Source organism: Scylla paramamosain, chromosome 43, assembly GCF_035594125.1.
Source record: "Scylla paramamosain isolate STU-SP2022 chromosome 43, ASM3559412v1, whole genome shotgun sequence".
Lineage (NCBI taxonomy): Eukaryota > Metazoa > Arthropoda > Malacostraca > Decapoda > Portunidae > Scylla > Scylla paramamosain.
Window position 1 is genome coordinate 615,589 of NC_087193.1, and position 14,721 is coordinate 630,309.

The 14,721-nt window shown below is 39.9% G+C and overlaps 1 protein-coding gene across 1 annotated transcript in view; it reads right to left on the reverse strand.

The window, feature by feature from the left end:
* Positions 1 to 1,711: 1,711 nt before the first annotated feature.
* The window catches only part of LOC135093699 (targeting protein for Xklp2-like), an 81,543-nt gene continuing 68,533 nt past the window's right edge, over positions 1,712 to 14,721 (reverse strand). Inside the window, exons 11-12 of the mRNA XM_063993212.1 lie at positions 12,615 to 12,833; positions 1,712 to 5,205 (exon numbers count right to left, since the gene is read on the reverse strand). Coding sequence (XP_063849282.1) covers positions 4,975 to 5,205; positions 12,615 to 12,833 — 450 coding nt within the window. The 3' untranslated portion in view covers positions 1,712 to 4,974. The remainder of the gene's footprint in view (positions 5,206 to 12,614; positions 12,834 to 14,721) is intronic.

Consider the following 14,721-nt stretch of genomic DNA (forward strand, 5'->3'; position numbering starts at 1 on the left):
TTTTTAGGCTCTGCCCTAATCAGAAATTTTTAGACAGATCAGAAGTCAGTCATTCTGTGGCTTCACTGCATGAACTGTTTTCTTTTCTACAAAAATGTGGAAAAGTGCAGGGTGGTATCATCAGTGAAGGAGTAGACAGGACAAGTTTGGTTTAGATGAATAATAGAGAGAGAGTGAATGACAGGACAGAAGAAGAGGCTGTGTTAAACCAAGGTTTGGAGAAGAGTGAGGAATGTATGCATCCATGTCAGACACCATCACCTGTCATGTGCTCAGCACACAGAGATGGAGATGGGTCTCTGAGATGTAAGCAGTAGTCATTCCAAGGAAAATCAGAATACTTCCACAGGTTCCCCCAATTAGCAGAGACAAAATGCCAGGGGCACCTCCACTTTGGGGATCCTGAGGAGGGATTGGATCAATAGGACAAGATACAGATATGAAATGATAAGAAGAGCCCAATGGATAAGATGGGGTGACAACATAAGTAGAAGGATTAGAGCTTAGGAAAAGGTCAAGAATGTTGTGCGTATCTGCAAGATGGTCAGGAATACAATTAAGGTATTGCATAATTTGCTTTAGGTCGTGGAGGATAGCAAAGTTAAAGGCTAGTTCACCATGATGGTCAGTGAAGGGAGAGGAAAGCCAAAGCTGGTGGTAAACACTGAAATCTCCAAAAATGGAGATCTCCACAAAAGGGAAGAGAGTCAGAATGTGCTCTACTTTGGAAGTTAAGTAGTCAAAGAATTCTTAGTCAAAGAGGTTAGGTGAGAGGTATACAGCACAGATGAATTTAGTTTGAGAACGACTCTGTAGTCCTACTCAAGAGTGGAAAATTTGGAAGATTCAAGAGTGTGGGCACGAGCAGGTTAAGTCATTGTGCACATAGACACAACATCCAGCTTTGGATTGAAAAGTATGCCTTTTACTATCATTGAATTTTAATACTTTGCATTTCTCGAAGTCAAAGTCCATTTTCCATCTTTGGCTCTGTTGAAGTATCTTATATAAATCACCTTGTAGTATTTCACTGTCTTCTCTTTTTTCATCCCTCTTAATATTTCAGCATCATTTGTGAGTAAACTTCTGTTGTCTATCCTCTGCCACAGTCAGTGGAACATTGCTCTTAACTTCCTCCATGATGATTCCTGGTGCTCAATGACTCTTCTCATCTCTGTCTTTCACATAATCTTACATCCATTTCAGTAACCTTCCTTTCCAATCAGTTGTGTGTTCCAGCTTCCGTACCAATTTTTTTGTGGGACACTTTGTCTAGTGCCTTCATTAAATTCAAATACATAGTCTGCCCATCCATCCATCTCTTGCATAGTGTACTTGTAAAAAGGGTGCAGGGACTGCCAACACATAAACATGCATGTGTGCAAATGGAGACCATCACTGCAAAAATGGTCACATCATGCTTGCTCTCCACTCATATGGGCATTATCAACTCTTGCAGAGATCAGGCCAAATTCCATGACCATAACCACAGCAAATTGGTCTCAATCAAAGAGCAGTCCTAAGTGTTTATAACATTGCAACAGGCATGCAGAAACATAAGGCTAACTATCCTGCCCTCCTGTGGGTGCAGTAAGAAACAAAAAGGTTTGCATCTCACCTTATAAGATAATGAAACATACAAGATATAAAATATTAATTACTATACAATGCATTCATCAATGCAAGAGAGGAAGTATCTTAAACTATCATAATGCTCTAAAATCATTTAATTCATCAAGGTTTACAAAACCAATGCCAACCTATTGACAATAATGTGGCATAAATAAGCAATCAATTACATAAAAAAAAAAAAAAAAAGGACTTCTTAACTATATAATGAGTTCTGTTTCTTCATTACTAAATTCATTTGCTTCAATAAAAAGCAAACAATAATGTCAGTCCTCTAATGCAGCAGCTACTTTATAGTAATATCACAAATATCTCCAAAATATAAACCATGAATTTCACAAACTTGACTATTTTTACTGTAGTTGGTTCACTCCTTTGAAGCATTTTGCCAACACACCCTCATTTACTCATGAAGCCTGACATACTTTCAAAACAAACATTTTCTTACAGCCAGAGACTGAAACTTGTTCCTTCCCGCAAGCTGCAGTCTTGTTTTCTTGTTTCCTATTAGCAGTTCTAAAAGCAGCAGTCCTATTTCTTACTGTTCTATTTGCAAAGTTAAAAAGGGAGTAACAGCACTCAGGAAATTAAAACATATAAGTTTACCCTTTCATACAGAAGACCTCAGTGAGAAGACTTCCACAGAAAGAGGGAAAGGGAGGCAGGGAGGAGTGAAAGTATATGTGAGTGGCTGTGGTGAGTGAACCATTGTGGGATGTGGAGAGAGAGAGAGAGAGAGAGAGAGAGAGAGAGAGAGAGAGAGAGAGAGAGAGAGAGAGAGAGAGAGAGAGAGAGAGAGAGAGAGAGAGAGAGAGAGAGAGAGAGAGAGAGAGAGAGAGATTGGCTGAGGTAATAATAAACAGCATGATAAAATATGTAGTGTAGCACTATGAGGACAAATATAACAATAAAGCTAGCTGAAATTAATCATGTTTCAGTTTGCAATTTGTCATTTCCTTTGCTTGCCACCATGGATGTTGCTTCACTACAGGACACTGTGAAAAAAGTAAATTTTTTTAAGAAACAAACCATTCAAAGAGATCAGTCATACAGTCAATGATTAACTAGAATGGGGAATTCTAAATTAAAAATGTTTACATTTTTGAGGGGTGAAAATCAAGGGGATTTCTTTTTCTTTCCTTTTCACATCATGAAGCCCATACAAGGTTTATTGTAAAAACTATATTCAGCTGCTACTAATAGAAAGACACAATTCCTGGTCACCATTTCCATAACACTATGCACACACTATTCTGCTTCCTAAGGCACTGATTATGTTTGACAAGATACAAAGTATCAGGTATATGCCATTATATATATATATATATATATATATATATATATATATATATATATATATATATATATATATATATATATATATATATATATACACAGTAACTATAATAGGTTAACTGAATAAAGCATTGGTACACATGTATGCCAATTTCTTCCCCACTTAATGAGAAAGTGGAAAGGATGCTAACCATGTCTCTGCTTACAAATGCAAAACAATGACAAACTTCCTTGTGCAGAGCCAAGCCAGCTTCCTTCAAATTATTAAGTATTTAAAGTATGAATTAATACAGTTAACTGAAAGTGACAGCAAGTCCATAGCATATGGTAAGCAGGGGAAGAATCAGCTAATGAAAAATCAATAAAATATGACAGTGGTACAAGATTATGAAGAGAATGTTATCATGTTTGAGAGTATATTCCTGGTCTGGAAATCCTAATATTACATAAGCAATAAAGCTAAATGAATAAACTATTAGTAATACATCTGCACAAGCCATTCCTGTAAATTATACAATGTAACATGTGGAATAAAAACTTCACCACTATGCTACAGAGAAAAGGATTACAACATATAAACATAAGAATTCTTTAAGATCTAAAACAAAGAAAACTTATTTCCAGACAGCTTATATATATATATATATAATATATATATATATATATATATATATATATATATATATATATATATATATATATATATATATATATATATATATATATATATATATCCTAGAAGACATTTATTACCACACACAACTTTAAAAAAGCCATATATCTTTACTCTTCAATCTCATATTGTCTCTGCAAATTACATATCAGCCTTGCTTGTTTTAACTGCAGTGTCACTCTTCTCTCAACCATCATCATCAGTAGCATGGATTATGGTTGCAGTATTTCAACTACAGGGTGCAATATAGTAGTGATGGACACATCAATTCTTTCAAGAGAGCAGGATTGTTCTAATTAGTACTATTCTCATGCAATAGCCACATGGAGTGGAATGATGTAGCTAGTGAATAAAAGACTGAAAGAACTTGTTGCTAGAGTAGGAATTCCTCTTCCTTGTATTCACTTCTGTAAGAGTGAAGTGTTATCAGGGACAAAGGTATCAAGCAGCCAGCCTTGATCTACAGGGTCTGAGGGGATTGACCTACTACATCATGAATCACTCAAGTCTTCGTGTGAAAGGGCTGGAAGGGTGATTACTGTGGCATTCCTCCCACCACTAGTTGGTCATTCACAGACTAAAGCTTTTGTGGTTGTCTGATAAATTATACTGGAGAAAAAATACATCTGATCATGAAAGATCATTCTACTCATAAGCAATGTTGAAGTTCAGTTGTTACACTATTTTGAACATAAGAGCCTTGGCCTTGCTTTTTTTCTTACCATCCACACAAACTGGCACCATCATTACCAATCATGCTACCTTCTCTATAACCCAAGAAAGATTTACGTCATTTGCAGCTATAAAACACATGCATATGAGATGCACTATTGGTAAAAATTTTAAGTTGCCATGCATACATTGATTGTTCACAGGTTAAACCTTTACATTTTTCCACAAAAGAAAAATTGTTACACATCACCAAATACAGGAGCTCCGGTAGAAAGATCTTTCCCTTTAGTAACAAGTTCTTAAAATCAGATTTTTCATATAACTGCCTGAATGAGAAGTACTTTATGCTTTGCAGAACATTAGCAGAATGGTAAGGGTATCTGTGGTATCTGTGACCATGTATCAACACTCTCTCTTTCATTATCCTCATAACCCTAAGGCTTTTTTTTTTTAATCTTAATTCCCAGTCACTGTAAAGTTAATTAGATTTTTTTTTTAATGGGTTTTATCAGTCTACTTCATGCTTCTTCTACAAGTATTCAGTATTTTATTTTCTAATTATGTAAAATAACTTAGGATCTTGTTTTTCTCTTGTGTCAATAATTTACATGCATATTTCTCATGGTTTAGTTTATAATAACTTTTACTCCACTGTGGGTGCACGTCCTGATTTTACATACATGTGCACATCCCCCACAGACACACTACTCAGCAGTATATGTGGCAGAGGATACATCAAAGGTGGAATTCACACGTGATCTTGAGCGAAGACGGGATTCCGTGGCAAATCTTGGAGATTTTGGGATTGTGACTGGATGATGAGGAAGCTGTAAAGTTACTGGCTTGAACTTGGGTACGGGATTAGCCTTGTGCACTGCTTCCTGCCGTAGCCGGGCTATTTCTGCTGCCTCCTCTGCTGCTTGCCTCTCTTCTTCCTGAAATAGTGAATATGGTGAGACTTCATTCAGAATCACAAATAAATAAATAAACACGATAGAGTATGCAACAATGCAGTCCTTATAATGTACAACTGGAATAACACACTGAAATTTTAATAAATATTTTTAATCAGAATAACGAACAAAAACTGGCATAACAAACTCACCACTCATGCAGGCACTGGAATTTTTACAAATATATAATCTGAATAATGAACCAAAACTGGCAAGACAAACTTGCCCTTCATGCAAGCACTGAAATTTTAATAAAAATTTAATTGCAATAAAATTGCCGGCCCCTTCATCCATTTTTTCCCTTTCTTCTCCCTTCTTTTTTTGTCTTGTCTTAAACCAACCTTCTTGTCACCTCTCCTCCCCATTATCTGTCAGGGATGAAAGCCTAGGGAGTGATATATATATATATATATATATATATATATATATATATATATATATATATATATATATATATATATATATATATATATATATATATATCATATTTGATGTCATTTTCACTTCATCCTTTCTCCCTGTTTCTAACTCTCGTATATGTAATTCCATTTTCCTTCTCAATCAATGCTATTTAGCAATCCTTAAGAATGTTCTTACTTTCAGAGAGAGAGAGAGAGAGAGAGAGAGAGAGAGAGAGAGAGAGAGAGAGAGAGAGAGAGAGAGAGAGAGAGAGAGAGAGAGAGAGAGAGAGAGAGAGAGAGAGAGAGAGAGAGAGAGAGAGAGAGAGAGAGAGAGTGTGAAGTGCTACTGTTAATGTAGAACACAAAACATTGTAAGCGAGAAACTCGTAGTACTGTGTGTGATTACATATAAGTGACAACAAATTGACCACACAAATATCAGGAGTGAAGTCTCAAGCAACAGCTGTGACTCACGAGACCAATGCTACAGGCTCCTCCACCCCTGATAATCAGCAAGTGACAATGACTAGCTCAGTGATCTCCTAGTGTACTTACTGTGATGTAATGTGTAACCTGATATGGCTGGCACTCAGGAAAGCCATATTCTTATTGCTCGAACTCCCAGATTATAATCAGCTACACTCTGCGGCAGTGGTGTGCTGTGTGTGGTAAAACCACAGCAGATAACCCCCCGTCAACTGCAATACCATTCAGTGCCATAATGCCTGCCACACACTGCTTAAGGGATAACACCAGTTTTGACTGCAGCAAGGTAGGCAGCCCAGGTGAGGCTCAGGGAGTAAATGCCCATGTGGTATACTTGAACAGCGCACAGCACCAACCTAAGCAGCCCAACCACGCTATCCAAGACGATGAGGACAGTGACCTACTCCTCGACAAGCCTTAACTTATTGGAATAAATAAGGCACTCCATAAGAATCTAAGGACTAAAATGGCAATCCTCAACTTGCTCGAGCCCTCCACTCAAAGAGTAAAAAAGGCAATCCTCAACTTGCTCAAGCCCTCCACTCACCACATTGCTGAAAATAGGGAGAATTTGGTGTTCATCATCCACTTCCTTGACAGGACTCCTCCTTGACTAGAGGAACTGGACACGAACTCCATCACCCCAAGAGGATCAACAAGGAGTGGTAGCAACACATGACTGGCAACGAGGCAGCTCAGAGCAGGTGGACCTCAGGTAAACCTGAGGTAAGCCTCAGGTGTGCTCCAGACCTCACAAGTGTCCAGTCAAGTTAATCCCCCACACCAAGGAATTGCTTCCTGCCCACCTGGCCACACCTCACAAGTGCTGAGTCAGGTCAACCAAGTGTTTCAGGCATCACAGGTGTCCAGTCAGGTTAATTCCCCACACCCAAGAAATGCTTCCTGCCCACCTGGCCAGACCTCACAAGTGCTGAGTCAGGTCAATCCCACCTTCCCAGATGCTACCTGCCCAGCTATCACCACCTCCACCTCTAGAACTGCTCAGCTGAGCTTGCCATTCCACTCACCCAGGTTCACCGGGAATGCCTGGCCTCCCAGACATGAAGCAAGCCAGAGTGATGGCTGTTCATAAAAAGAGTCCCAGGACAGATCCAAAGAATTACAGGCCCTATCTTCCTCCTGTCCATGGTGGGGAAGACCCTGGAGATTCTCATTACAAGAAGTCACCACCTTCCTTGATGCCCACCATCTTCTCAACTCAAGGCAGTTTGGGTTCAGGCAGGGTAAGTCAGCTGCCGGCCTGTTACTCCTAAACTCTACGAAGTGGAGCACCACAACTGACAGCAGGAGAAAGATGTTTGTCATCACCTTGGACATAGCTGGTGCCTTTGACAGGGTGTGGCACAAGGGAGTGACAGCCAAGCTGAGGAGCCTCAGCATGTGTGGTGGACTGCTGCACCTCTTGGAGGACTACTTTTACAGCAGAACCCTTCAGACAGTAGTCAACAGCCACTCATCCTCCCAACACCATCAACACTAGTGTGCCTCAGGGGCAGTGTCCTCGGGCCTCTGTTGTGGTGTATATACTTCAACAGCATACTGCAACTGGTCCCTGAGCCTCAGATATATGCAAACAACTGTAACCTCACCTTCACCTGTGACACGCAGGTCCACCAGCAGGGCACAGTGGACAGAATCAACACTGACCTGCATAGCATCACATTCTGGAGCAGGCACTGGCAAATAACCATTGCCCCTGAGAAGACTCAAGTCCTGCACATCTCTAGACAGCGAGAAGATGCCCATCCCCAAACCATCTTCCTTGAAGACAGGAGGCTGCCTTTCCAGCAGTCCATCTCCGTCCTGGGAGTGGAGGTCGACGCAGGTCTAACCTTCACCATCCACATAAGGAAGGTCGCTAGTTTTGTGGTGTGGAAGCTGAGCTGTCTGATGTGCCGGGAAGATTCTCAACGCTCGGGGGATAGCGTCCCTCTATCAGGCCCAGGTCAAGCCCATGATGGAGTATGTGCCCCTGACCTGGTCCTCCTGCCCACCCTCCTACCTTGCCAGGCTTGACAGGATCCAGGCCAGAGCACAAAGGATGGTGCACATGAGGGACCAGGACCAACAACACAGCTTCCAACCCCTACAACAGTGGTGGGACTTGGTGGCCCTGTGTGTCATGTACAAGACCTTCAGGCAACAAACGCCACATCTGGCGCTGCTATGCCTCTATGCCTGTCTCCTCCACCCATCCCCACACACGACACCAGCACTACCAGCCAAAGTGACCACCACCTCACTGTAGCTGTGCCCTTTGCAAGGACTGAAAGTCACCTGTGCTCCTTCCTCCGCATGTGGAACTGGCTGGTGCAGTCCACACACCTACACCACTCCATATGCCTCCAGGCGTACAAGACAGGCGTGAATGAGTGGTTAAAGTGATTGTGGAATAACAATGTCCTCGTGGGCAGTGATGCTAATATTATCGTAATCATTATTACTAATGCTATTATTTTTATATTATTTATAGCAGTATTAGTATAGTATTAGAATTATTATTATTATCATATACTATTATCATTATATTTAATTTCTTATTATAATTAATATCTACTTTTTTCTATATATTATGTTTTTTTTGGTTGCAAGAGAGAGAGAGAGAGAGAGAGAGAGAGAGAGAGAGAGAGAGAGAGAGAGAGAGAGAGAGAGAGAGAGAGAGAGAGAGAGAGAGAGAGAGAGAGAGAGAGAGAGAGAGAGAGAGAGAGAGAGAGAGAGAGAGAGAGAGAGAGAATGCCAGCCAGCTGCAGGAACCATTGCTTTGCGATGACAACCCTACCAGACTGCTTGAATCTGTTTCAGATTTCTTCAAGGTAGCCAGGAAATTGTTTCTCATCATCGCTGACTGTCTCTTAGGCTGCCCCACTGTGATACCACGTGACAACACAAAGTCTGCAAGTTTCAGTACTACTTCAGAGACATGGGTATCCCAATGCATCTTCAGACCAACGGAGGATCCCAGTTTACAGGCTGTGACTTAAGGGGAGCGCCCACCTCCAATTGCATTGGAAATTATTTTTTTCACTTTTTTTTTTCGTTTGGCTTAAATTCATCCCACATGATAGGGGAAACGTTTGGTATACAATAATCACGGATCTGACAAGTTTAGGCTTAGGTAGAGAGCGGTTTCCCCCCCCCCCCCCATTTTTGCCGTGCTGTGGTGGCGTCTCGATGGCCGCGCGCGACAAGCTGCCATAGAGAGAATTACTTATTTCTCTATTAATGGCTTACAATTGTCCTTCTCTACAGCAAAATCTATGCTGGAAAGAAAAAAGGAAAAATATATATCGCTTTCCGATGACGCAACTACTTCCATGATACCCCAGGGGTGAGACTATCTAGTCGGTAAAGGCCAAAAATATATAAATAAATAAATAAATAAATATTCAAAAATATTTTTATGTTTCACTTACATCACTAACCTGATCAAATAAAATCAAAGTACAGGGAAGGGTATAAAAAGGCGATAAAAGCTATAGGCACCACACGCTGAGCCTTGCAATGTTTCAGCATTGCATAGAAAGCCTCTAATAGCAATGATTTACAAATATAACAATATATAAATGAAACCCCTATAAATCCTGCTCTCTCTCTGACTCAGCAAGAGAGAAAATGGGGAAGTTTTAAGGGTAGCTAGCCTCGTTTCTACTGATTTTTAGGCATCTTATTGAAAGTTGATCTATTTTTGCCTCTCCTGAAAAACATGCTTTTTTGAGGTTTTCCTGTAATGACTGGGTTATTTATTGTCCTATAGTCACCATTTTTGTCATGTTAGTAGACAGGACTGTGACACACAATCGGTAAGAAGAAATTTTCATTTTTTAAGTAGGTTTTTTCTTGTGATTTTTCTTATGCACAAAAAAATTTCCTCTATGTTTGACTAATGTTTTGATTACTTTATAATATAGATTTGGACAAAATCTTCTTACTAAACCTGCATAATCTTTCTCGCTGCTACCATGCACGATTTCAATGTGATACATCGACTCTAACATTTTTTTATCCAATTTTTTTAACAACTTTGAAAAGAATTCACTGCGCATGCACAGTTCGTTCTAGATTAATAAAAAGTTCAATGAGTATTATGTTTTTAATGACAAAGAAGATGAAACAATGGAAAAAAAGTCTACGGTTAAAAGGAGCCGCTTTGCAGGTGCAGATGGGCGCTCCCCTTAAGAGCCTTTCTTGACACTGGGAAGTCAAATATGTGATGTCTTTGCCACACTACCAACAGTCTAATGGTCACACTGAGGCTGCTGTCAAATCAGTCAAACATCTGATTTTGAAGGTAGCTTCATCAGGCAACACTGATTGTGAGGACTTCAACTGGGGACCATTAGAAATCTGGAACACCCAAAACTGCACTGTCCACTCTCCAGCTCAAGCATTGTACAGATGCCCTGTACATTCCTGCATCCCAGTGTACCCACAGTCCTTCCTAGAGAAGTGGCAGACCTAGAAGGAATTGTGCGACTGACAAGCTGTCAAAAGTGCACAAGATGTTGAAAGGAACTACAATGTGCATGCCCATCCCCTTCCCAAACTGAAACTCAATGACCAAGATCAGATTCAAGATCCACCATCTCTGTATTGGGACAAGGTCGGCACCATCATGGGGACTGGCAAGTTGTGAGACTACCAAGACGTGAGACGTGACCAAGTGGTCACGTCTGGTGGCATAATCAATGTTTCCTCCATCTTGTGCACTTTCCCACCAACAGCCCCCTGAGTGTGAATAAGGCTGCTCACCCTGAAGATCTAGCCCCTCACAGCTCCAAGCATATCTAACAAAAGTAGTCCCCTCAAGACCTTGCTATGAGCATAAAGGGGGAAGGGATGTGTGAATTAGTTTATTTTAGTCTAAGCAGCAGGTGCAGCCTGGCAATTCAAGTCAGTTAGGTGTGTCCCTGCTCTGTGAAGCCATCTTGTGTGTGCTCATCCTTTTTTTCGTACTCATTCCACAAGAACAGAACCTACTTTAAGGAATTGTGTGTTTCTGTCATCCTGCAAGTCTGACCAGTCATATACACAACCCACAAAATCTAACTTCAAAGTCTGGACTTGCTGTCGTGGAGGGTTGAGTTTCCCAAAATGTGTTAACAATGCTTAGGTCTGATAATGCACAACAGAAGCATAGCACATGCTCTTCCTACTGCTTGTATTGTACATTGCTTGTACATGTACCTTCATCTATTACACTGCCAAAGCTCACATGTAATCTCAAACCTTAGTTTTATGGAGCTTTACCATGGTCCTATTAGCATGATGGTTGCTCTTTTCCTGGAATGAGGGTGACTTTTGTATTATTATTCTATCTTCTATAACATGGACAAGAGTGGTAATACCCTGCAGACCTGCTCACCACTATCCATCTTCCTTGGTGTCTAAGTTGTGATGGGAACTCTAAGGTGCAGCATCTCACTGTTTAAATAAAATAACAGAGGAGGGAACTCCCAGTTCTCATGCTCTGTCCCTCTCAGTCAACTTCTGGTATGCTCAGACAATACATTGGCAGATTTTTCTAAATCTTTATATAAATTTATTTTTATGTGCCAGGATAGAAGCCATTTAATAAAAGAAACTGAAGAACTAGGAGGGATGGCCTATTTAGTTTCAGAGGTGTCTTGATCCTCTTTTGAAGCAAATCATAAGAAGAGGAAAGTCACAGATAGAGAATTAAGAGTCTACTAATGAGATATGAGTTAAAATAGTGGTGTCTTTGCATTAATGAGGCAGACAGAACAGGAATGAGAGTAAGTAGAAATTCTTGTGCAATGAGACCACAGGAAGGGGGGAGGAAAGCATACAGTTAGCAAGTTCAGAAGAGCAGCAACCATGGAAATGATGGAAAACTGTAAAAGATGCAACACTAGTGGTGAGTGAGAGGTTCAAGACACTATTTTAGAGGACAGGAGTCAATGAGACAAAAACCTCTTGAGCTGTAAATATGTACATAAAGAAAAAGGCTATGCCTTACATATATGCACTAAGAATGGTTATCATAGGTCTGTTTTGTATGTTAGTATCTGACTTTTCATGACAATGAAGGATTGCAGGTTATAACCTTTCAATACATTCAATACAAAATAGATAATAGTTAATAATCCTTGATAAAATAACAATATTCCAAAAAATTCACCTAAAAATTTTCCACAAAAAAAGGGGGAAAGGGGGGGACAAAGCAGGAGAGCTGTGGAAATTGAGTAACAAACTGTTCTCCTTGTCTTTTATAGTAAGAAGAACACAGTTTTCTGATGACCACTACCCCTGAAGCAGCAGTCTCTGGCCATTTTATGTAGTACTGTTGCATGTGGGTTCCTAGTATTTAAAAAGGACTGCAGTTAAAAATAGAACAGCACTCTTCTCATCACATCATCACACTCCTGAGTCTTGCTCAATGTCCTCACATTAGATATTGGTACTTGATTTCTTTGTTAGGTTTCAGTATACTTATCCCTTTGCCACATCACTGCTATCACTTACCAGTTTCTTTGCCATCAGAATCTCCTCTTCATGAACCTTGCGCTGGAGATCATACTCGCTGCGCTTGCCAGCCCGCACCTCAGTGTTGAGGGCAAAGCTGGAGATCTCTGTCAAAGGACGTTGGGACTTTTCTGGGACAAATGGAGCTTTGTGCACCACATCGCCAGACCGAGCGCGGAACTTGCGCTGCTCAGCCTCCAGCTGGCTTTCTTCCTTCAGCTGCCAAAAAAAAGTGTTAGATTTAAGGAAGATAATATGCAAATTCAGAAGATGAAATAAAATTAATGCTGCATTGTTGTGCCATGTAAAGAATATACATCCAAGGAAGAAAGGTAAAATCATGGGATATATCAGGCTAATTATTGCTGTAGATAAATGAGTCATTAATCATGAGGTAAATGAAGGAGAAAAACAGAAAAAGCAACAGGATATGCTAACTCACAATGTTTGAAGAAATGCAGAATGATTGGTGTTGCATGACTGGTGAAATTGCTGAATATACATTTACTAGCATTACTGCCTACACTCACTCATCCCCTGGATACCCTTGAATAAAGGTAAGGTGATAATTATGAGTGAACTATTTTCATGGAATAAATTTACTGAGTTCTGTATGAAAGGTTACAGTGATAACAGTGGTCTTGGTAATGTAATGGAATGAATGTGGATGAGAAAAGAATAATGGAAAGTATCAGAATGGAAGAACAGATGTAGTAAGAGTGCAAGACACATGAAAGATTCTGGAATGGAGTGACTACAGAAATTAAAACAAAAGTGAAGTGTTAGAGGGAGTGGAAGGAAAGTGGTCTGGTGTGGTATGTTAAGGAAAAAAGGTACCCATTAATTTTGTCCCTATGAGCATTGAAGGGTATAGGGCCACATGGGTGGCAAGGATAGGGATACTGTGGGCAGTGGAAAAAGTGGGGACAGTTAGATATCAATACATTTGTGTCTGTACCTGTAAATGCAAGTGAGAAAGGGAGAGGGAAGATGAGAACATTTTGGAGACTTCAATGAATGCCTCTGTATGATTTGGAGAATTAGGGTAGCATTAGATGGAGTAATGAATGGAAAGGATGAAGTAGTGTGGTAGCAGGTGAATAAGGAAAATGAGAAATAGATGGAATGCATGAAAATGACAAGTACGTGATAGAACTGTGTTTGGAAAGAGAGTTATTTCTTGCGTAAACCTTCTTCCAACTTGAGATTATCTACAGGTACACATGGAAGTGGAGAGATGAGGGTGGTGAACAGCCTGACTTACAATGTAACAGTGGGTGAAAGACTGAGAAAAGATGTGATGTGAGGTATTGAGAGGGATACTGATGTGTCAGATCATTATGTGTAGTGTTGAATAGGATGAAAATAACAGATAGACAGAAGTAAGGTAGGGTATTACTGGAGTTTATACCCAGTCACCAATTTAATTTTTTGACCAGTTTTTATGAATGAAACTTTTCTAAGATATATTTCTTCTATAGTCTTTCCACCACAAACTACCAGTTTTCAAACTAAGAAATTTTCAATCATCATTCAGATCTATTTCAGATCACCATTCAGATCACATTTCTTGACACTCGACACTGTTGCTACCTACCAATCTTCAAAACTAATACTGAATGCTCCAATCACATTTGATTTATTAATTGATAGCTAATCATGTGCAATCACCTCTCCTGCTGTGCATATGCAGATATGTAGAAGCAGATCTGAAATATCGGTTACATGACAGCCAACCTCTGTGTGGGGTGCACTCCTACTCCACATAACATTTTCAAGCTAAATTTTTAAATTCACCATTTCCTCATTCAAGATGTGAAGCTGTATCCACCATAGTCAAGCCAGAATTCTCAACTTTCTGCTGTTCCCCTACCTCCAGCCAATGACTCCAGCAATAAGGAAAACTAATAAGGTATGTACATTACCAAGTTAGGTCAGATTTGTTGGTTTTGGTTAGGTTCGACATTTTCCTAATGATTTTACTTTTTTCTGGATTATTGTGTTCCACCATGACAATCCTTCTGCGTGGGTCAAAAAATAATTGAAAATTTTCTAGATAAAAAACTATTAGTTTGTAGCAGAAAGATTATAGTAGAAATATGTCCTA